General features: G+C 33.6%; 1 protein-coding gene and 1 non-coding gene across 4 annotated transcripts in view; both read right to left on the bottom strand.

The window, feature by feature from the left end:
* The window catches only part of CSMD3 (CUB and Sushi multiple domains 3), a 1,188,176-nt gene that overhangs the window by 670,043 nt on the left and 492,996 nt on the right, over positions 1-25,137 (bottom strand). For 2 of the 3 annotated variants that reach the window (XM_041769740.1, XM_041769741.1), the window contains 2 exons: positions 25,054-25,131; positions 17,548-17,635 (listed from right to left, as the gene is read on the bottom strand). In XM_041769740.1, coding sequence (XP_041625674.1) covers positions 17,548-17,635; positions 25,054-25,131 — 166 coding nt within the window. The remainder of the gene's footprint in view (positions 1-17,547; positions 17,636-25,053; positions 25,132-25,137) is intronic. The other variant, XM_041769742.1, reaches the window with a different exon arrangement.
* LOC121499246 lies at positions 18,667-18,772 on the bottom strand. Its single transcript, XR_005990072.1, has one exon. It is a non-coding gene; the product is annotated as a U6 spliceosomal RNA (small nuclear RNA).

Here is a 25,137-nt window from a genome sequence, read left to right as displayed (position 1 = left end):
ATCCAAGTTATTGCTTGTATGTGTGTGTACACATATATACCACATCTTTATCCATTCATCTACAGATAGACACTTGGAATGCTTCCATATCTTGGCTATTAAAATAATGCTGCAATAAACAAAAGGGTGCACATATATTTTTAAATTGGTGCTTTTATACTCTTTGGATAAACACCTAGAAATGAAGTTATTGGATCATATAGTAACTCTATTTTTAATTTTTTGAGGAACCTCCATACTGTTTCCCACAGTGGCTGCACCAATTTATATTTCCACCAACAGAGCACACAAGGGTTCCTTTTTTTCCACATCCTTGTCAACACTTATTACTTCTTGTCTTTTGATTTCAGTCATTCTGACAGGTGTAAGGTGACAGATCATTGTGATTTTGATTAGGATTTCCCTGATGATTACTGAGGTTGAGCATCTTATCATGTATGTGTTGGCCATTTGCATGTCTTTTTTGAAAAAAAAAATGTTTATTCAGGTTGTCCATTTTTAATCAGACTATTTGTTTTCCGACACTGAGTTGTATATATTCTTTATAAATTTTGATATTAACCCTTTATCAGATATATCCTTTGCATATATTGTTTCCCATTCAATTGGTTGCCTCTTTGCTTTGTTGATGGATTCCTTTGCTGTGCAGAAGCTTTTTATTTTGATGTCATCCTTATAGTTTATTTTTGCTTTTGTTTTTCTTGCCTTAAGAGACATATGTAGAAAAACACTGCTATGACTGATGTCAGAGAAATTATCACCTGTGTTCTCTTCTAGGATTTTTATGGTTTAAGATCTCATATTTATATATTTAATCCGTTTTGAGTTTATTTTTGTGAATGGCGTTAGGCATTCCAGAGGGATGCCTGGGTGGTTCAGTGGCTGAGATTCTGACTTTGGCTAAGGGTGTAATCCCAGATTCCTGGGATCGAGTCCTGCATTGGAGCCTGCTTCTCCCTCTCCTTATGTCTCTGCTTCTCTCTCTCTCTCACAGAGAGAGTGTCTCATGAATAAATAAATAAAATCTTAAAAAAAATAATAAAACAGTCCAGATTCATTCTTTTGCATGTAGTTGTCCAGTTTTCTCAGAACTATTTACTGAAGAGACAGTCTTTTTCCTCATTGTATATTCTTGCCTCCTTTGTCTGTCTGGGCTATGTTTTTGCAACAAACTATGTGTCTATTTTGTGTCAGTATCATATTGTTTTGATTCCTACAGCTATGTTAGTAGTTGCATATACTATGTTTGTAGCATATCTTGAAATCTGGAATTGTGATATCTCCAGCTTTGCTTTTCTTTCTCAAGATTATTTTGCTATTTGGGTCTTTTATTATTTCATGTACATTTTATTATTCTTTGTTCCAGTTCTGTGAAAAATGCTATTGGTATTTTGGCACTGAATGTGTAGACTGCAATCCTTATCAAATGCAACTAATTTCCTGAGTATTAACTTTGTATTCTACAACTTAATTCATTACTTCAAGTAGTTTTGAGGTGGAATCTTTAAAGTTTTCTATACTATACATAGTATAGTTTTTACTATACATAGTATAGTCTTAAAGTTTTCTATACTATACATGTTATCTGCAAAGAGACAATGTATCTGCTTTCTTATCAATATGGATGTCTTTTGTTTCTTTTCCTTGTCTGGAAAGTACGGGTATGGCCATTACTTCTAGTGCTATGCAGATGTGAGAGTGGACATCCTTGCCTTGTTCCTGATATTAGAGGAAAAGCTCTGTTTTTTAACACTGAGGATTAGTTGCATATTTTTCATATATGGTGTTTATTATGTTGAGGTATGTTCCCTCTAAACTTACTTTATTAAAAAAATTTAAAAAATAAACTTATTTTATTGAGTTTTTATCATGAACAGATATTGAATTTTGATGCTTTTATGTACCTAGTGAGATAATCCTATGATCTTTCCTTTCATTCTGCTAGAGTGATGTTATTACATTGATTGATTTGCATATGTTTCACCATCCTTGCATTCCAAGAATAAATCTAATTTGATCATAGAGCATGATCCTATTAATGTGCTGCAGAATTTGGACTGCAAGTATTTCATCGAGAATATTTGCATCTATATTCATTAGGGATATTGACCTATGATAGTTTTCTTTTCTGTTAGTGTCCTTTTCTTTTTTGCATCAGGATAATGCTGGCCTCATAAAATGAATTCATGTGGGTTCCCTCCTTCAATATTTTGGAAGAGTTTGAGAAAAACTAGTGTTAATTTTTCTTTAAATGTTTGGCAAAATTCACTAGTAAAATCATCTAGTTCTGGGCTTTTGCTGTGGTTGGGAGATTTTTGATTACTGATTCAATCTCCTTCCTTGTAATAAGTCCATCTAGATGTTCTGCTTCTTCCTGATTCAGTCTTGGTAAGTTGTGTATGTTTCTTGGAATTTTCTATTTCTTTTAGTTTTTTAGGTTCATTGTCATATACTTGTTCATAGTAAGTAGCTTCTTATATAATCCTTTGAATTTCTGTATTATCATTTGTAATGTCTCCTTTCTCAGTAAAAAATTGTTGGGTTGGATCCTCTCCTTTCTTGGCAAGTCAGCTAAGGGCTTGTCAATTTTGTTTATCTTTTCAAAGAACTAACTTGTAGTTTGGTTAATCTTTTTATTACATTTCTGTTCTATTTTATTTATTTCTGCTCTCATTTTATTATTAACTTTCTTCTCCTAACTTTTGGCCAAGTTTGCTCTTCTTTTTCTGTTCCTTAAGGAGGAGGGTTTGTTGGTACATTTCGGATCTTTCTTGGTTCTTCATGTAGGCATTTATTGCAAGACCTTTACTCTTAGAAGTATTTTTGCTGTATCTCCTAAGTTCTGGAATGTTGTGTTTCCTATTTTATTTTTCTCACAATACTTTTAATTCCTCCTGTAACTTCTTATTGATTAATCAGGAAAGCATATTTTAATTTGCATGTGTTTGTGATTTTCCATTTTTCTCATTATCAATTTCTAGTTTTGTGCCATTGTGGTCAGTGAAGATATCTGACCACAGATATCTGATGGCATGATTTTGATCTTCCTAAATTTGCTAAGACTAGTTTTGTGACCTAATATGTTGTCCATCCTATAATACATTCCATATTCACTTAAGAAATATATGTATTCTTTATTGGATAGAATGTTATGTATGTCTGTTGGGTCCATTTGCTCTATAGTTTTTTTTTTTTTCAAATCCACTGTATCCTTATTGAGTCTCTGTGTGGATGCTCTATTCACTATTAAGATTGGGATCTTAAAGTCTCTATTATGGTATTACTATTTATTTCTCCTTTGAGCTGAGTTACTTTTTGTTTTATATATATTTAGTCCAATTTGTAAATATTTCCAATTATTATGTATTCTTGATATTAGATATCATTTTCATCAATGTTTGTTTTTAAGGTTAAAATTAGTCTCGTAGACAGCATATTGTTGACTATTGTTATCTGTTGAGCCATTTCTATGGCTTAAAATTGGAGAATTTAATTCATTTACATTTAATGTAATCATGGATAAGTAGGGATAAACTATTGTTTTCTTGTTAACTTTTTAATGGTCATTTTATATGTCTATTTTTTCTTATTTATTATCCTGCTGTCTTTTCTGGTGTGTGTCTTGATGTCTTTTGGTATCCACATGTTCCGACTCCTTGGTCATGCTCTTTGGTGTACTTACTTCAGGATTTCCCCTTGTGGTTTCCATGAGGCTTACATAAAATATCTAAGACTTATAACACCTTATTTTAAACAATAACAACTTAACTTCATAACTCCAGTAGAGTTCATAAACTTTACACTTTTATTCCCCCCTCATATTTTAGGTTGATGTTGTTACAATTTACATGTTTTTAAAAAATTATTATCATGTAACAATAACATTATTCTAGTGATGCTTATTTTTACTATGTCCATTTTTTAAACTTTATATATATAAATATATACATATATATATATGTATATATATTTTTATTTGAGAGAGAGAAAGAGTGAGCACAAGCAAGAGGAGTGCAGGCAGAGGGAGAGAGCTCCATCCCAGGACCCTGAGATCACGACCTGAGCTAAAGGCAGATACTTACCCAGCTGAGCCACCCAGGGACCCTATTTTTTTAACTTTTAAAGTTTAAAGGGGGATCCCTGGGTGGCACAGCGGTTTAGCGCTTGCCTGCGGCCCAGGGCCGATCCTGGAGACCAAGGATCAAATCCCACATTGGGCATGGAGCCTGCTTCTCCCTCTGCCTGTGTCTCTGCCTCTCTCTCTCTCTCTCTCTCTCTATCATAAATAAATAAAAATAAAAAAAATAAAGTTTAAAGTAAATTATGTGCCAGTATTAGCATATTTTAGAATCTAACTATAACCATACTTTTAACATTACCACTGACATTTTATTACCTTTTTATGCATAACTACAACTTTAGCATTTTTTTCATTAATTTCTCCAATCACATAACCTAATAGTAGGACTTCAAACTCATCATAAAACTAAATGACTTACAGGCAGCAGTTGATAAAACAGAAATATTCTGTATGCATATAATCAATATTTTTATAATCATTGACAAAATTTTAAAATCTTTGGAGAAGTAAGATATCTTATGGGATATGCTATGATTTGCCTACCATTTTGTGTGCTAATCTCTAAGGTGAGACTCCTAACATCTGTGTTTTGGAATCCTAAAAGCCTTGTTTCTAAATTTAAATGTCTGTGGAGCATAACAGGCTTTCAGGGGAAAAACACTGCCAAAAAGATATAGGAACTGCCAACAATGTCTATGCTGAAAAATAAATTAAAAATTTAAATGTCTCTTAAAATGATAACCAAATGTCTGCAAAGGCTCAGCTTCTGGAATCTTTACCTTACATAGACTTTCCTTCTGTAGGAAAAATCTTGTCTGATGCCATCCCTTTAAAGAGATGTCACTACACAGGGACAGAAATTTGTTTCCTTTTTGATAACCAAGAATAATATTAGCTCCAAAATTTGGGTTTTTATTTAGGTTATTAAAACACTGGTGTAGCTTAGTAATGAAATAGCAGGGTACATGCTTCTTATTCAGTAATAATAAAACAGTACTATTGTTAAGAAAAGCTAACTAACATGACGTAAGTCCATCAAATCTTGCAATGTGCACCCACACCTTCATTGGTTCTCCTAAAATGACCTTTCTAAATATACTGGTATATTCACTTATGTGTCTTACTTTGGTAATGGCAAAGAGATCATAAATAAATAGAAGCTCCCAGAAGTGTTCCATCTATCCCCACAAAAATCTTGTAAAGACAACTTATACCTGTGGCACTTCCTTCCTTGTCACATAGATATCCCCTAATATTTTGATTTTTTTTTTAAGATTTAACTTTTAAGTGATCTCTACACCCAATATGGGGCTTGAAATCACACCCTGAGATCAAGAGTCATACATTCCTCTGACTGAGCCAGCCATGCACCTCTCATAATATTTTGTAATCTGACTTTTGCATCATCTTTTTCTTTTTAAGATTTTACAAAGTTTACTTATTTAACAGAGAGAGGGAGTACAAACAAGGAGAGCAGCAGGCAGAGGGAGAAGGAGGCTCTCCACTGAGCAGGAAGCCTGATGTGGGGCTAGATCCCAGGATCCTGGGACCATGACTTGAGCCAAAGGCAGATGCTTAACCGACTGAGGCCCCGAGGTTCCTCAAAGAGTAAAAAATAGATCTGCCCTATGACCAAGCAATTGAACTGCTGGGGATTTACCCCAAAGATACGGATGCAATGAAACGCCAGGACACCTGCACCCTGATGTTAATAGCAGCAATGTCCACAATAGCCAAACTGTGGAGGGAGCCTCGGTGTCCACCGAAAGATGAATGGATAAAGATGTGTTTTATGTATACAATGGCATATTACTCAGCCATTAGAAATGACAAATACCCACCATTTGCTTCAAGGAGGATGGAACTGGAGGGTATTATGCTGAGTGAAGTAAGTCAATGGAGAAGGACAAACATTGTATTCTCATTCATTTGGGGAATATAGATAATAGTGAAAGGGAATATAAGGGAAGGGAGAATAAATGGGTGGAAATATCAGAAAGGGAGACAGAACATAAAGACTCCTAACTCTGGGAAACGAACTAGGGATGGGGGAAGAGGAGGTGGGCAGGGGGTGGGGGTGAATGGGTGATGGGCATGAGGGGGGCACTTGATGGGATGAGCACGGGGTGTTATTCCATATGCTGGCAAATTGAACACCAATAAAAAATAAATTCATAAAAACAAAAACAAAAACAAAAAACAAAACAAAACTGAACTAGTCTTTCCTCCAAAACAAGTATACATCATTACAGTGAAAGAGTATGGAATTTGGAATTCAATGAACTTAATTTTAAATCTTGTTACTCTTTTTACTTGACAGGGGGAAGCTATTTATTCTCCCCAAAGATCTGTTTTTAATGAAAATAAAGTGACATCAAATTGTACTGCTATAGCAAAGGACTAGCTAGATATCTAACAATTATAAAATTGCCTGATATAGTACCCAGTCTAAAGCAGAGCTCAATAAATGACAATATAACTTTTTCCTCCTAATTTGGTATTTTTCCAATGCATTCAGATTTTTAAAATTTTATTCTTTCCACAAATCCTGAAACCCTTTGATTCTACTTCTTCAATCTCATTGATTGATTCTTTTCAATTCTCATGGTCTCCAACTTACTTTACACCCTTAAAATTCCTCATCTGGACAATAGCAATGGTTTCCTATTCAGTTACAAAATACTTGGTTTTCAGGTAAAGACTTTTATTCCATAGCTACTGCTGTATTACTGGGGATGCTGCCATTGTTGGTATGGTTCCTGGCAAACCTATGTGTGTTGAGAGCTTCTTTGACTATCCTCCTCTGGGCCGTTTTGCTGTTCGTGACATGAGACACACGGTTGCTGTGGGTGTCATCAAAGCAGTGGACAAGAAGGCAGCTGGAGCTGGCAAAGTCACCAAGTCTGCCCAGAAAGCTCAGAAGGCTAAATGAATATTATCCCCAATACCTGCCACCCCAGTCTTAATCAGTGGTGGAAGAACCGTCTCAGAACTGTTTGTGTCAATTGGCCATTTAAGTTTAATAGTAAAAGACTGGTTAATGATAACAATGCATCGTAAAACCTTCAGAAGGAAAGGAGAATGTTTTGTGGACCATTTGTGGGTTTTTTTGTTTTTTTTGTTTGTTTGTTTTTGTTGTTGTTTTTTGTGCGTGTGTGGCAGTTTTAAGTTATTAGTTTTTAAAATCAGTACTTTTTAATGGAAACAACTTGACCAAAAATCTGTCACAGAATTTTGAGACCCATTAAAACAAAAGTTTAATGAGAAAACAAAACAAAACAAAACAAAAACCTGTATCTCCAGGGTGCCTGGGTGGCTGTCAGTAATACAACCTACTTTTGATTTTGGCTCAGGTCATGATCTCAGGGTCATGAGATCAAGCCCCATGCTGGGTATGGAGCCTGCTTGGGATTCAGTCTCCTTCCTTCCCCTCTCTCCCCCCTTATCATGCTCGCTTTAAAAAAAAAAAAAAAAAGTATCTCCTTATAGCTCACGGAATTAAGAAATGATATAATATCAATCATTATACAAGAAATATACTATATCATATCTTAAAAGTACTTTCACAACTATTATTTTGTTTCTCATTAAAACATTATACATCTGGGGGCAACTGGGTGGCTCAGTCAGTTAAGTGTCCAGGTGTTGATTTTGGCTCAAGTCATGGTCTCAGAGTCCTGAAATCAAGTCCCTTATCGGGCTCCATGGAGAGGAGTCTACTTGTCCCTCTCCCTCTGCTTTTCCCTCTCACTCTTATGCTCTCACTCCTTCAAATACATAAATAAAAAAAATCTTTAAAAAATTCTACATAATATATTCTTATTTTGCTAATGTGTAAAGCTGTATGCCAGAAGTTTGTGCACTTAGCGGTAATAAAGGCAGGCCTGCACCTGGGGCTTATGGCTTACAGTTTGGTGCTCTTTTCCCTTTGTTTACACTTTTGCATTCTAGCATTTAAGTTCCTTCTTAATACAGTTCAAATCTAACTTTCTGACATTATATTTCCAATTCTGCCATATTGTGTTACAGAATGCTAGACGTGCCTCTTACAGAAAATAGATAATTTTAGTTGAGTGAAGCGTATTTTTAAAAAGAGGTTTTAAAAAAAGCTACTATTCTCTTAAAATAAGTTGCTTTAGGCAAACTGTTCTTCCAAATGTCTCTACCCTTTATCAGTTCAGCAATACAGCACATGCTATTCTCTCTTTCTAGACTGTGATCCTACCAATCCTTTCCTATAAGAATCCTATCCATTCTTCAAATGGATTTTCATATTCCTTATTTTTTCATAATTTATATCCATGTTTTCTTGGCTCATATGACTTGACTGATATTCACTTGTGTGCTTTCTCATACCACCATACTGGAATTTATTCTATTGCTTGAAGGCAGACACCATTTTTTTTTCATTACTAAGCCAAAATTAATTTAGATGTTTAAGACTACTGGGTTGAATTTAAGTAAGCCTGCACTGCAAACTTCTTCTCATATTATGTGTTAAGACCAATGGAATTAACATTTGTACTGCTGTCTATATGGAAAGATGTTCCTGGTGTCTTTGAGAAGATTCTTTAATAGATATATTACCTAGGTCTGAAAACAAAGAGTATGGAAGCATAGATGTTCTATTGTTGCTTGGAGCCTAGATTGCTCAGAGCAATATTACCATATTAAAGTAGCTACTATAGAAATATATTTTAATTTGTATAAATATGTAAGAGAAATAGTGGGGCTAGATTTTTAAAAGTTACTGCAATTGTGTTATCTAAGCTAATAGGACATTTAGAAGAATGTGATTTATGAAAATACTCAATGAGGGTAGACAGTCTAAAAAAGAAAATAAATAACACAAATCATAAACCATGGCACTTACACAGTGCACACTTTCTGAGGAACTTAGCACTCTATCTATGCTTTGTCTACTTTATTCCCATGGTCTCCTCATTACTGTTGGGGAGAACCAAGCTGTTACTGCAACATTATGATAAAAATTCAAAAAGAAAAGGTGAAATAAGTCAATCGGAGAAGGACAAACAGTGTATGTTCTCACTCATTTGGGGAATATAAATAATAGTGAAAGGGAATATAAAGGAAGGGAAAAGAAATGTTGGGAAATATCAGGAAGGGAGACAGAACATAAAGACTCCTAACTCGGGGAAACGAACTAGGGGTGGTGGAAGGGGAGGAGGGCGGGTGTTGGAGGGGAATGGGTGACGGGCACTGAGGTGGACACTTGACAGGATGAGCACTGGGTGTTTTTCTGTATGTTGGTAAATTGAACACCAATAAAAATTACTTAAAAAAAAAAAGAAAAGGTGATGCAAGGCATAAAGGCACAAATAATTTAAATTGTACTAATCTTTCACTGAAAGTTTAAAATATACATATTTTAAAACACATTAAAATATTCCACCAAGAAAATGATTTTTGATGAATAAAACTATGGATAAGGCAAATATTTCAGCTTATGCAATGTGGGAATCCTTGATCTATACAATTCCAAATCTATAAAAATGAGATTATTTCATGTATTTTATGACACACATTATTAAATGGCATTCTTTTTGAAAAATTACATTATAATAAAATGAAATATTAAGAATACCTCCTAGGGACACTTGGGTGGCTTAGTGGTTAGGCGCCTGCCTTCAGTCCAGGGAGTGATCCTGGAGTTCCAGGATCGAGTCCCACATCGGGCTCCCTGCATGGAGCCTGCTTCTCTCTCTGCCTATGTCTCTACCTCTCTCCCTCTGTGTCTCTCATGAGTAAATAAATAAAATCTTAAAAAAAAAGAATATCTTCTAGTGTCATCATTAATGATGAAAAAATGTAAAAGCAAAATTCAGCATCAGATCTCAGATATCCCATGCTGCATCTGAATAGTTACTCAGATTTAGTATTCTATAACTTCCAAAGTAAAACACAGTTTTATTGAGTACTGTGATTTTTATTGAATTCCATTATTCTGATGGAAATGCTATGTGACCTAGACAAGGTGGAACAAGTGATATGACCTTAATATAAAATGGATTATATTAATGAAGGAAAGTGAGAATTCGAGAAAAAAATAAGAAATAAAACACAAGAAGATATGTCAGAATAATGAGAAGTTTTTTTTTGTTTGTTTAAAGAATATGGATAACACAAAAGACAGACAAGAAATCTGGGGTAGAAAGAAGGAAAAGATCTATCGAATCATTGATAGAACAAATATAGAAACAGAAGAAAGGACTTAAATGTGCTATAGACTAAACTAGCATTTTCTTTCTAAAAATCCCTTTGTAGGGGATCCCTGGGTGGCTCAGTAGTTTAGCGCCTGACATTGGCTCAGGGCATTATCCTGGAGTCCTGGGATCGAGTCCCGCATCACGCTTCCTGCATGGAGCCTGCTTCTCCCTCTGACTGTGTTTCTGCCTCTCTCTCTCTGTTTCTCATGAATGAATAAATTAATAAAATCTTTTTTAAAAAGTAAAAAAAAAATCTCTGTAGAATTTTAAACTATTCTCAATTACATTCCTCTACAGTCAATCTATAAGGAAGTTTTGCTGATTCTATTCCCAAAGATATTCTATGCTTTCCATTTCAAGTAAAACCTTCCTTGAGAGTTTCAGTTCAAGATGATGAAGATCCTGAACTCACCTCCTCCCAAGAACTTGATGAGTCTACAACTACATATGGAACAATTTCCTTTTAAAAAAATAACAAACTTAAAGGCTGGCTAAATGACCACTACACATCATCCAAACAAGAAGAAATCCACATCAAGAGGGTAGAGAAGCTGGGACATAATCTCACAATAAATCCTACCCCTGACGCAGCAACCCCAAACCAGGAAGAAACTCAAAACTTGGAGCTTTTCCCTGAGGAGTAAAGTTTTTGAACCTCACATAAGGCACCCCATTTTTTAGGATATGCACTTGAGAGATGAAGCCCTCTAAAACATTTAACTTTGAAAACCAATGGGGCTTGCATCCTGAGATCTGCAAGGCTGTAGCAATCTGAGAGGTAGCTATTAAAGGTCCACAAGTGCTCAGATTCACCTGCCCCAAAGACCCACTCAGGGGCAGCTGCTGGTGACCAGAATTAAAGTGAAAAAGACTCACCTATTTTATTAAAGTATCAGTCTGAGGAGCAGGCGTCTAACTTAACACATACATCTAGGGGTTTGCTGGAGTACTCTCCTAGACAGGAACTGGCCAGTACTATCCTTACATTCCCCTTTTGCTATGCTCCAGAGCACTGGTATTTCCCAGAAGGAAGCTTCTACAGGCATTTGGCACCCTAACTTTTGTGGTTACCATCTAGGGGACACTTCTTAACTGCCTGGCTCTGCAAGTTAAGGGAGCTTGCATTTCTAGTCCCATAGGACTCTAATAATTGGTGCCATCAAAAAAGAAGTTTATACCTCTTCCTGGCATCCTTATATTGTGACTCTTGGCAGGAAACATCTCTATATCACCTAGCTTTTATGGCCAGTGGGACTTAAACTTGTGGGTCCCACAGGACTATAACCAATGGAGAAAGGATTTCTAAACACCTACCACCCCCAAGGCACAGCAAGAGGCAATAGAAACAGGTCTTTCTGTGAAGGAGGCCAATTACCTAATGACCATGACTGTGAACTGGGGGTTAGGCTGTTACTTAAACACATATTTTGGGGATGACCGTAATCCTTTCCAGAGCCTTTGGTGATCAGGTGTTATCTTTGAACTCACCTTCTACCATGCTCCAGGGGCACTATAGTCTCTGGGCGGGCGGGGGGGGGGGGGGGTCTTTATATACATTTAGTGCCCTGGTTGTTTTTTTTTGTTTGTTTGTTTGTTTGTTTGTTTAATTTTTGGTGTCTGGGTTTTTGTGGCTACTGCCAAGGGTACGCTGCTCGATCTCCTGACTCTGGTGGGTGGGTGGGGGATGGTTTCATTACTGGGTCCACAGGATTGTGGAAATCAGAGAGACATTTCTTGGCAGGCTACAACCCCTAGGCACTGCACAGTAGACTGAAGCACACCCCTTAGTCTTTCTATGAAGGACACCTCTTTACCTTTTCTGGAGCTGTGGCCTGAGGGAAGAGCTCCAGGTCTGGCCCATATCTGTTGGCCTGTGGAACTCCTCTCAGGGAACATAAGCTGTGAACACCATCTTGATAAAAACTCTCAACAAAGCAGGTATAGAGGAAGCATACCTCAATCTAACAAAATCCGTATGTGACAAGCCCCAAACTAATATTACACTCAACAATGAAAAGTTGAAAGTGTTTCCTCTAGGATCAAGAATAAGGCAAGACTGGAGGGTATTATGCTGAGTGAAGTAAGTCAATCGGAGAAGGAATAGAGATGTTCTCATTCATTTGGGGAATATAAATAATAGTGAAAGGGAATATAAGGGAAGGGAGAAGAAATGTGTGGGAAATGTCAGAAAGGGAGACAGAACATAAAGACTCCTAACTCTGGGAAACGAACTGGGGTGGTGGAAGGGGAGGGGGGTGGGGGGTGGGAGTGAATGAGTGACGGGCACTGGGGGGTTATTCTGTATGTTGGTAAATTGAACACCAATAAAAAATAAATTAAAAAAAAAAGAATAAGGCAAGAATGCCCACTCTTGCCACTTTTATTTATTGTAGTATTAGAAGTCCTAGTCAGAGCAGATATATAATCATACAAATTGAAAGGAAGAATAAAACTGTCACTATTTGCAGATGGCTTAAATCATATATAGAAAATCCTAAATATGCCATTAACAAGCTGTTAGACTAGAAAACAAATTCAGTAATTTTGTAGGATACACTAATAACAAACTATCAGAAAGAAAAATAGGGTAAACAATTCCATTTACAATTGCATCAAATTGCATCAAAAATAGCTAGAAACTAAGGATGTGGAAAACCTATATATTGAAAACTACCAGACATTGGTGAAAGGAAACAATGATTATAGAACTGCCTCCATTATTCTTCTGCTTTATGTAATTTGATGATTCAGAGCTACTACCTATCTGAAGTGTCTCTTCATGCTATTTCAATTTTTTCAACCTGTCATTCCAATGAAATTATTCTTGTCTATAATCTTTCATGCTGTCAAATTTAAAAACTTCATTCTCAGTTTTTCAATAGCATTCAATATTCATCAACCTCTTTATAAGAAGATCCTCCTTTTGATTCACTCCTATTCCTCTCACCACTCATGAGATGATTTGCTAGCTCCTTGTAGCTCATCATATCATCAAATAGCTCTGCAACTATGTCATAGATTCTCTCATCTTTCTATAAAGTCTAAATGATGTCATCTATCATGTTGCTTTAATATTCTTCATAACATCTACATGCTGATGGTCCCTAACTATTTCTGGATTTCAATTACGTTCAACTATAAACTTAACATACCTGTATGGAAATCTGTAAGTCACTTAAAGTTTAAAATCTCAGAACTGAACTCTTCATTTTTTTCCTCAAACTTCTGGGCTTCTACACTTACTTAAATTTACTTTTAATATTTTATTTATTTATTTGAGAGAAAGAGTGTGTGTGTGTGAGCATGAACAGAGGGAGGGGAGAAGGAGGAGAAGCAGACTTCCCACTGAACAGGAAGTCAACATGGCACTTGATCCTAGAGCCCTGGGATCATGATCTAAGTTTAAGGCAGATGCTTAAGTGACTGAACCATCCAGGCACCTTCACACTTAAATATTATCATTTACTCCATTCTCATGATGCTTATGCCCAGAAAATTAGGTATTATCTTAGTTTTCTTACTTTTCACATCAAACTATCATTGGATACTGAAATCGTATCTTTAAAAGATATCTTGAATTTGTCTAGTTCACTGACATCACCATAGCTCAAGCCTCCACCATCTTATATCCAGACTGCTCCAGGCATCTTCTAACTAAAACTGCTGTTTTCTCCAATCCATATATCTAAAATATACAGCATGATCTACTAAAAATATAAATGAGATCATGTCACTTTCTTACAAGTCTTTGTAGCGTCCTATTATATGCAGGTGAATTAAAGTAGCCTAGGAGTAAACATGGGGAACCAGAGAAATCTTGCTCAGCCTAATAGGAACAGGTATTAATTGGTTCCAGTGGATATTTCTGTGACGGTACATTAGATTCAGTTGTTAAATCTAACAAGGAAATACAAAAATCTTTTGTGAGTGTGCATGTGTGTGTGTGTAATTTCCTCATTTTTAAAAGTTGATTCCCATCTTTTAAAAACACTGTGAGCTTAAAACAAAACATATCTTCATTTCAGATTAGGCTGAATGGCTGCCAATTTGCTTCTTCATCAGAAGAGATCTGATTTTTCCTTATCTCCTCAACTTCATGCTATACTTCTTCCCACTTGCATTGTATAATTTTTTAAAGGATTTTATTTATTTATTTATTCATGAGAGATTCACAGAGAGAGGCAGAGACATAGGCAGAGGGAGAAGCAGGCTCCATGGAGGGAGCCCGATGTGGTACTCAATCCCAGGACTTCAGGATCATATCCTGATCGAAGGCAGACACTCAACCACTGAGCCCCTCAGGCATCCCTACATTAATTTAGACACACTGATCTTTATTTTCCTGGAATAGCTCATCAAGCTCTTCCTCAATGTGGGGCTCTTCTTTTCTTATAGTCTCGATGCATAAAATTCTGGTATCAATGAGAGTGGGGCCTTCTTAACATGGGTGGGTTCCCATCCTGACATTTTAATTCTCTCTTACTGAAGTTATTATTATTATTATATTTTTTATTTCACAGAATTGTTCTAATTTTTTTATTACAACTGCATGTACCACTTAACTGTTTATTGTCTTTTCTGCCATTAAATTCCAAGAACTATGGAAGGCATGTACTATGTCTCCTTTTGTGTGTTTTATTTGTTCCTAGTATAGGACCAGGTACATAATAGACAAATAATGTATGCAGATAATGAATACATGAATGTTCACTGGATATTTCTTCTTTCTATATCACATTCTAATCATCCTCTAAGATCTAGCTCAATGTTAACTTCCTATCACCCTTATCTCCTAGCCTCCCAAAATGCCTTACTTCCTCTGTGCATCTGTAACATTTCACACAATGTATATTCTTAACTTATAATGAATATATTATATTTTAGTTTGTGTGCTTCTTTTTTTAAGAAAGATTTATTTATTTGAAAGAGAGAGAGAGATAGAGAGGGAAAGGGGACAGGGAGGGGCAGAGGAAGAGAGAATCTCAAGCAGACTGCCCACTGAGTGTGGAGTGTGGAGCCTGACATGGAACTGACCCTGAGATCATGACCTGAGCCTAAATTAAGAGTTGGATGCTTAACCGACTAAGCCATCCAGGCTCCCCTGACTGTGAGCACTTCATGCCTAACATGTGTCATGATGATTGAAATATGATTACAAAATAATCTTATAAATGGAATCCACTACATCTGAAGGCAATTTAACTTACTATATTGTCTATTTCCAATAAAGGCATATATTTCTGTAAAAAGTGGGACTATGGGGATTCCTGGGTGGCTCAGTGATTTAGCACCTGCCTTCAGCCCAGGGCATGATCCTGGAATCCCAGGATCAAGTTCCACATCAGGCTCCCTGCATGGAGTCTGTTTCTCCTTCTGTCTGGGTCTCTGACTCTCCCTCTCTCTGTGTCTCTCACAAATAAATAAATAAAATCTTAAAAAAAAAAGTGGGACCAAAAATTCATGTTAATAACAATTATTCTGTAAATATATAATACTGTAATAGCCACTAGCATTAACTATATAGTTCCTTTTTTTAAAGATTTATTTATTTATTCAGAGAGAGTGAAAGAGAAGCAGAGACAGGCAGAGAGAGAAGCAGGCTCCATGCAGGGAGCCCAACGTGGGACTCGATCCCAGGTCTCCAGGATCACACCCCGGGCTGCACGCGGTGCTAAACCCAACTATATACTTCTTTTGTCTCAAGCTATATAATTACTACATGCATACATCATTTCATGTAATTTCCTTAACCCTATGAAATAAGTATTATTCTCATTTTTAGATCTTAGGAAATAAAGTCTTGGAGAAGATAAGTAGTTTATGGCAAGAATGGGATTTAAATGAAGTTTGCTCGTCTTCAAAACATAATGTAATATAGTGATCAAATGTTCAGATTTTGGAATCAGGAAGTAATAAATTCAAATTTCAGTTCCATCAAATAATTACCTGGGTAAAAACAGCTTTATTTTTCTCATTTGTAAAGTGGGGATAAAAGAATAAATGCCATATAAAATTTTATAATAAATGAAAAAGACATGTAAAAAACACATGGTAAATTGCTTATCACTTTGTAGTCTACAAAATATTACTTCTAATTATTGAGGCTGAAAGCTTTAGTTGATTTTTAATGAAGTCAATTAATTAGGATCAGAGTTTGACTAGATCTCTGGTCTTTTAAATTTCTAGTGATTTTCTTCAAATATTATCATGTATATTAATTATGGGGCTGATTAAATAAAGTTCTGTAATTTTTTGTAGAAAATTCCAATTATATTTATGTTGAAATTATACTATTTTTTCTTCCTCCCCATGTGTAGCAAAGTGTAACTTTAAGTCCTCTTGAACGATCCATGGGGACAAAATATCCATAGGTCACTGTTCTAAGAACTATTTCCCCCATGCACAGGGATATTCTTTAGTCTTTTATAGAAATAATTTTATATAAAGAAGTAAAAATAGTAAATGTGTGTTAAGTGTAAGTATAATCATTATCAATAATTGTATTAAACATTTTATGTATCATGGACACTTTCTAAAAGCAAGGAGTTTTGAATGTTAAACTTTAATATTTTATAAGATTCTTGGTATCATTTATTTATAGAATGGTACTAAAATTTTAGTAGACTATAGAAGTCTACTAAAATTTCAAGGCTTTAAAATATTATTATGCAAATTACTGCCTACCACATATACTATGTGCATTTCTTGGTTGTTAGTAAACTTAATTTTGAATTAATAAAATAAAAGCTAATTTTAAGATGAAGATACAACATACTCAGTTGTGTTACTTCTGAAAAATACTTATAAAATGTTTATAGAACATTTGCAGGAAGGTTTCACAGGCAGTACCTCATTTGAAACTCACCATTATATGTGCTAAATTTGATTAACATTACAAAACAGGAAACTCAGGCAGAGGATTCAGTTACTTATTGAAGATCAGACAACTATTAAGCAGAATTTGAATTCTAACTCATGTCTTTCAAATCCAAAGACCATGATTTTTCACTTAATATGACAAGAAATTAATTGTTTAAATTCCAGAAAAGTATTGTAATAAAGTAGATATGTTATTTAAACACTTCAAAGCACTGAAATATTAATAGTAACAAATAAATAAAATCTAGCTGCCATTGTTTTAAATGACTTCGTCTTTATTTTCATGTTATTAGTTATTTTTAAATTTTAAATTAAAGTCAACATTGACAAAGTAATGAGATAAATAATACAAAATGTTACCTAAAATCTGATCCAACTCTCTTCCCATTTTCTGGTTCTCCTGGATCTGGGCATAAATTGGAAGCTGTTTTAATACCTCCCTCATTTACTGTAACAACAGAAAAAAAAAAAAAGAAAGAAAGAATCAAAACATGGTTAGAAAATCAAGAAAAATTAATTGAATAATTTACATAGAATATATTCTTATTTTTTTATAATCAAATAGTTTAGATGTAGAAAGATTAAATATATTTTTATAGCCCAGTAATAAAGAGAAAGCATTTTTTCTATTAGTGGACCTGTAAGTTTGATGTTCATCCTCAATGACATGCTATTCTGAATATTAACAAATTAACAGCTAACACTTTATTTTAATTACTACCAAATTGTGAAATCTCTGGAAATTCATACCCAGGGTATCAATGCCAGAATTTCCATTAATTATTGGCAGTAAAGAAGTCACTATCAGCTATGACAGTGTCATTTGGGTGCCTATTATTTTTAAAGTTCCAAAGAAAAATAAGACCCTATGGGAAAAGTTTAAGATTATTAGCACTTCTTATTTGGCATATAATAAAGCAGTATGCTCTGCCAATGTTAAGTAAAACTATGGTTCTAATTACTAAACATGTCACTGAATTATGATACAATGCTGAAAACCAAAGCAATGGCTTTCCCCTCTAGCAATATACATGATTATGTTTTACTAGCCATTGTACACATTTTCAGCAGTTTCTTCAGAACACTCAATTAATGAAAGACATTAATATTTTCAATGAATGTGATCACAGTGAGTAACTAAATCCCCAAGGCAGATATCTTAATAGAAAGATTTTTAAACCTGATAGTTCTGATATATGTGAGTGATATTATTTCATAAATTCAATCTTTTAATGAACTAAAGAATAATTGCTATTTTGCTTCATCAACTTATCTGCTTTTTGAGAAAAGAATAGTACCTAAGTGGAGATTCCAAAGAGAAAAGAAATCTAAACCTTGTAATGTTTCTCAGCCTACACTGTGAATCTGAGTCACTGATGGAACTTTCATTAAAGAATGAAGATACTTATTTCCACCTCTAGATATTCTAACACAATTAGTCTAGGGCAGGACCCTGGGTATCAGTTTTTTGCTTATTTTGTTTTTCGGGAACTCTTCATGAATTTGTGTGTCATCTTTGCACAGGGGCCATGCTAATCTTTTCAATATCATTCCAATTTTAGTATATGTGCTCCAAAGCAAGCATGTTTTTCAGGATTCTTAAGGTGATTCTAATATAAAGTCAATGTTGAGAACTGCTGGATCTCTGCACTGTTTAGTTCAAGTTGATCAATATGTTCAAATTGATTTATTGGATAACAAGATAACTATCAGATAATGCCCCACAGTCACAGTTCTTGGAAAATTGTCATATTTTCAATCAGATATGAAATTTTATATCTATTCCTTTCATTCTATAAAAATCACTTTCTTAAATATCCCTAACCAATATTCTCATTGACAACTTTATTACATATACACCAATCCCTGCAAAATATATGATAGTTTTACTCTTCTTGGTCTGATGACTTGCTACTTCATTCCTCTTTAACTTTCTGGGGTTGTTGGTTTTGTTTTGTTTTGTTTTGTATACTTCTCTTTGCTTTTGACTACTCTCTTACTTTATAGTGGACAAATTCAAAGGCAGTGACCCGCAGTTGTCTTGATTTTATATTACCCTCATGGCTTGAAGAAATTACCTCTTTGCTAATAAGTTCCAATATACTGCTTTATCTTTTTTTTTCCAAGCTCTATTCCTGCCCCTTCAATGATCTACTACTAGATAATCCCACTGAAATCCCTACTGTTATCTCATGTGCATGCTCAGATCCAATGTAATCACTGATGCTTTTATACACTCCATTATTATTTATCTCCAAACCATCTTGAATACTAAAAGGAAGGTTAAATTTTCTCAAACACAGTTTTGATTAATGTAAAAATATCCTATGATTCCAGATTTCTACCATATCAGTTGTACTTCCCACTAGTCCATAACTCAAGCTCAGTGGGTTCTTCATTGTTCTGTAGTTTTATCAGCCAGCCATGCTCACCCCTGCCTTATTTGTACTTTCTCCATATCTCTAAGTTTTCCTTTTTTTTCCTACTTAGCTATCAAAATTCTAATTTTAAAGATTCAGTTCAAGTCCCACTTTTTGCAAAACACAATCTCTAACTTTTCCAGATAATTCTAATATGTCATGTTATATAACATGAGAAATTTTATATTTAGTTTTAAAATTCTTATAATATCATAAATTAGTAGTTTCACATTCCTGGTCACATATCCAAAGAGACTATCTACTTTATAAAGATTAGGGAAAACATAATTATTTTAATATATCCATAATGCCTAGATATGAGTTAATAACTTCTCAGTGACTATGCCATAGTCATTTAATTAACCACAATACCTTTGATGTAGTTTTCAATAAATCAAGTACTGCCTATGGGAAACATTCTATTTCCTATCTTTAAATGGCTTTTGAAAATGTCATAGCTTATGTTACCTAAATGTGTTTTTTTGACATGCAGTGGAGATAAAGAAGTGGCATGACCTGGGCTTACCTAGCATATTATTTTACAATCTACAACACAGATTACAGGTTAATGTAGAACTGATCTGTGAATACATTAGAAAAAAAAAATAATAAAAAATTCATTTTCTTCCATTTTATCATCATTATTACCTCAAGGAGTAACCCTGTGGTTAATATGAATTTTAACAATAGCTAATGCTTAACATGGAACTATGTGTCTGGAATTATTCTATATCATTTACACATTTAAACTTCATAAAAATCTAAAGGGAGCTACGATTATTAGATACTTCCTGTACATGAGGAAACTAAGGCATGAAGAGGTTAAAAATGTTTTCAAAGTCATACTGTCAATGTCTTAGTCTAGGTTTAAACCTTGGCCAGTTGATTCAAAAAATTCTACTTTTAAATGCTAATCTCTCCATCTTGTCCAGACAGCTCAGCAAACCAAAATGACATCACAAATTAAAATTCAACACTTCTTTACCAAAGGTTTTATCTTAAAATGCAGAGCATATCCATAGTTTTTATCATTTTCACTTAATTAATTATATTCCTTATGATTGTAATTGTCAAATTATTTTTTGTCAATTTGGAAGTGTCCTTTAAACCACTATTTTTGGATATCTGCAATAGGGGAAAGACTTTCCAATTTAAAATGTACAGATAAGGGGAAAGCTTCTGCATGATACATGTATTTAATATTCTTTAAACACATTTAAAATAAAAAAATAAAGAACAAAGTGCATAATATCTTATTTCTCTGAAATATGAAAATATTTAAAACTGCTCATAGCAAGTGATACCAAGAATTTTAAATGAAGTTAGTAGTATTCATTCAATAGTTGCTTTCACTACATAATGCCATTTAAGCAATTGGACAGATTTAACACTTTCACTTTTTAAAAATTGAATAGTAATTTGCTGAGGGGTTGAGTATTCTTTAAGAGTTTAATTACATGGACAGGGTGCTGCTTCTTGAAAAGAGCATCACTATCGGGAATACTCTTTTTGCTCTGATCTTTAAGGATGTTTATTATGTCCATTATTTTCACTAATGCAACATGAGTTCTTTGCTCCACAAAGAAGTTGATAAAAGAGGGGAGGGGAGGGTAAATTTTATAGAATTGAAAAAACAAACAAATGAATTATAATTTATTATCACACTGAAGTTGTGGGTTTATATGGGTTTATAAATATGCTACAGGAATCTTAATTAATTTACCGTATTTTTACATATTATAGCTTGAAAACTATATAAACTTAGTCAACGTAAAGATATAATAACTATGTGTCAGGAAATATTCTACATCTTTACATATATCAACTCATTTAACCCTAATGACAATCTTAAGGGAATAACCAAGTTTTCTGAGGCTTCTGAGTTTATATGGGACATAATTTACTTCAAAAATAAAAGCAAGTAGATTCTGGATAAAAGTCACCTCCATATTACCTCACCCAGCTGGGTACATTGTCACCTTTCTTAGACTCAGATTTAACATTTTTATTCCGTCTTATGAAATACAGTGTTTTGGATCTTGTTCTGAGCTCATACACCATGGATGTTGACAGAGTGCTATTTTATACCATATATTCTATAAAGAATTGCCTCTTAATTGAGCTTCTCAATAAAATGCTGGATCCTTGCCAGCTGAAACTATATTTTATTCACTATTTTACCTTCTTAATGTTGAAGAAGTAGCTCAAATAGAATTGTAGAATAAATGAATAACATGAAATGAATGAAAGTATGGATTTGAAGATAAAATGAAATTTAAAAATACATTATGGGAAGCTCATAGTTTCTTCATAATTCCACCTTAATATTCTAGAAGACCCTAGTAGAAAAGTTGGGAAGATCACAGTTTTCTAAGTTCAACATTTTAAAATTAAGAAAAGCTTTTATTTTTAAAACTCAAAAAAATATTTTTCCCGTTAATTGACAAATCTACACTTTTTGATGAAAAACAACAAGGGCTGGATAGAGGCCTTTAGAGGTCAGGTATTAAAGCTAGAAAAAGACTAAAGTAACATTTAAACGACCAAATGCTCCCCATGAACACTGCTGCCACTTTTCCTGAATCTCTTATTAATTTGTTTCCTAGTTAAACTTTAGAAGTGCTACTGTGGGAAGACATATTGGCAACGTGTATAGTTCATGTCCCCCTCGCTTATGCTCACTTCTGGCAGTTCCTGTAACAGAATTAACTGTGTTTTTCAAAAAACACAAGCATTTTTTTTTCCATTTGAAAGGTTTATATAAGGTAAAATTATATCCTTCTAAATTATTTGGCCCTGTGTTGAGTAAATGATGTCAGAGAGATGAAGACCTGAATGTTTACTTGTTAATAGATAAGTAATAATGATAAAAATTAAAAAATATATATATGATCATTTTCTATAAACAACCACAAAGAATGAAGTTTTGAAATTAATTATAAAATATTTGAGGGATCCATGGGTGGCTCGGTGGTTTAGCGCCCGCCTTCGGCCCAGGGCGTGATCCTGGAGATCCGGGATCGAGTCCCACATCGGGCTCCCTGCATGGAGCCTGCTTCTCCCTCTGCCTGTGTCTCTCCCTCTCTCTCTCTCTGTGTCTCTCATGAATAAATAAATAAAAATCTCTTGAAAAAAATGTAGTGAAGTGAAATTTAATATCACGCGGATTTGTTATTTTGTGAGTATAAGAAATTGGCAATACATAATTTATTTGTGATTGTTTATGTTAAAAACAAAAAGTCCAAGAATATATTTTATCTATTACATAAATTGTAATGGTAAAATACAAATGGTTAAATACAAATTATGTTTTAAAATTATGAAGGGGAGGTGGGGGGGATGGGGTGACTGGGTGACAGTGCACTGAGGAAGGCACTTGACTGGATAAGCTCTGGGTGTCATACTATATGTTGGTAAATCAAACATCAATCAAATATAAATAAATAAATAAATAAATAAATAAATAAATAAATAAATAAAATTATGAAGTAAGTTAACATTTTTGCTTCATGTTTAACTTTTTTTTGCCTCATTAACTTTTCTTCTGACAATTTAAACCCAAATATGCTTTATAAAATATTTTTAAAAGAATTAGTTTTTTTGCCTACCAGATACACTATCATGTCTAAATTCCTTTTTTGTAAACTCATAACCCCTGTACAAGAACAATAAAAATAATAACTATGTACACTAAGGCAATATATCAAATATAAAGAGTTACATACATTCTAATGCTTTGATAAATCTTAGCTTTTTTAGTATAGCCTGAATTTTCCAGGGCATCTGAAAACTCAAAGCATGCAGCATATAAAATAACATCTGTATAGCCAAAATGAGGAAAGGGTGAAAAGAGTATAGTTTATAATTCTATTTAGAGTTCCAAAATAAATATATTGGCCAGAAAAAAATATTAGAAAAAACCTAGTAAACGTAATATTCAAGCCTGTGAAGATATAACTTCTTTTTCATATTGACATGATGAAATTTGGTATGTCAGGATATTCGTTTGACAATTTTTTTCTCTTTATATTTTCTTTTATAGGAAGAATATCTTTCCAAAAATATAGCAAATGATTTATTTATGAAAATATTACCATAACACTATTTCTTTTAAACATGGATATGTTTTAACCCCTCAAAATAACAAGAAATCATACTTATATAGCTAAATACTTTGAAATGAACTGTTTAGTGTTGTACAAAGGCAATCTAATTTGATCAATGATTTACTACTGATATCTGTTATTTTTGGCTTAGTATTCTTGGATCTAACAAAATGTAAAATCACATTTTAAAATTATGATACTTTAAAATGTTAGATAACATATAGGCCCTGGTGTTTTTTGATAATTGGTTTAATTGTTCAATTTCTGACATTTACTACTATATATACAAGTCAATAGATACAAAGATAAAATATTTTCTGATATAACCATAACAAATAATATTTGTTAAAGAAATACCTATAAACTCATTTCATCAGATTATTTGGAATTGAATAAAAATAATAATGCTCAAAATATATTTCTGTTAAAATATGTTATTTATAACACTTAAACTTATATACAATCAATGTCATTTTAGAAAGTCCAATGTTCTGTCATGAGTGGTTTCTTTCCAAATTTCTTTTATATATATATAAAACATATATATATAACGTATTTTATTATGTATGTATATTTCATATATATACATACATATATATATGAATGACAGGTAGAAAATTTCTACAGTCTGCTATTGATTTATAATATAAATACAAAAATGCATAGCTTGCCTAAAATTTTTATTTGTTTACCACAATAAATAAGAATACTGTAATTCAGTGATTCTTAATATGAGATTCAAGGATGAACCTCAGCAATCTACAAATCCCTGAATCTTAAGCAAAATTGTGTACTGATCAGCACATAAATACATGTATTTCAAGCCATTTTGTGATTTCTAAGAGAAAACAAAAATTGATACTATAGTTAACTAATTAATGTACAAAAACTTGACTTAAAGGGTATGAGTAAGTTCATTCAAATTGAGAATACATATATTTTTCTTAAATGAAAAATTGCTATAAAAAGAATTTTTTCCCTAAAAAATATTTATGCTGAACAAAAATTCCTATAAGAAATCACCAATTTAATTTTACTCACATTTTTTTAAAATCTCACATCCTAGAATTACAAATCTAGAATGCTATCCAACATACTAGCTCAAAGAGTATTTTTACATCTGAAACAGCCTCAGCTTGGGGGTTTACCACATTATCCATTAACTCAATACACATTTAAATACAAGAAAATATTGAATAATAATCATGCATGTTATATAGATATTAATGCAGTTAATTTGGTAAATACACAAACATTTTTATAAAACACACACAAACAACACAGACACCACAAACTTCACTCTTGCACTAGAGAAAGTAACAAAAAAGGAGTACACTCACAGATAGAAAACTTGTTGCTGTTGTCTTTCCCTGGAAACAATTTAAATCCTCTAGATTTAAAATCTATGGCCTTTTTCACTAGTT

Source organism: Vulpes lagopus, chromosome 9, assembly GCF_018345385.1.
Source record: "Vulpes lagopus strain Blue_001 chromosome 9, ASM1834538v1, whole genome shotgun sequence".
NCBI classification, from domain to species: Eukaryota; Metazoa; Chordata; class Mammalia; order Carnivora; family Canidae; genus Vulpes; species Vulpes lagopus.
The sequence above is the reverse complement of the archived record's forward strand: the minus strand, read 5'-3'. Positions and strand labels throughout refer to the sequence as shown.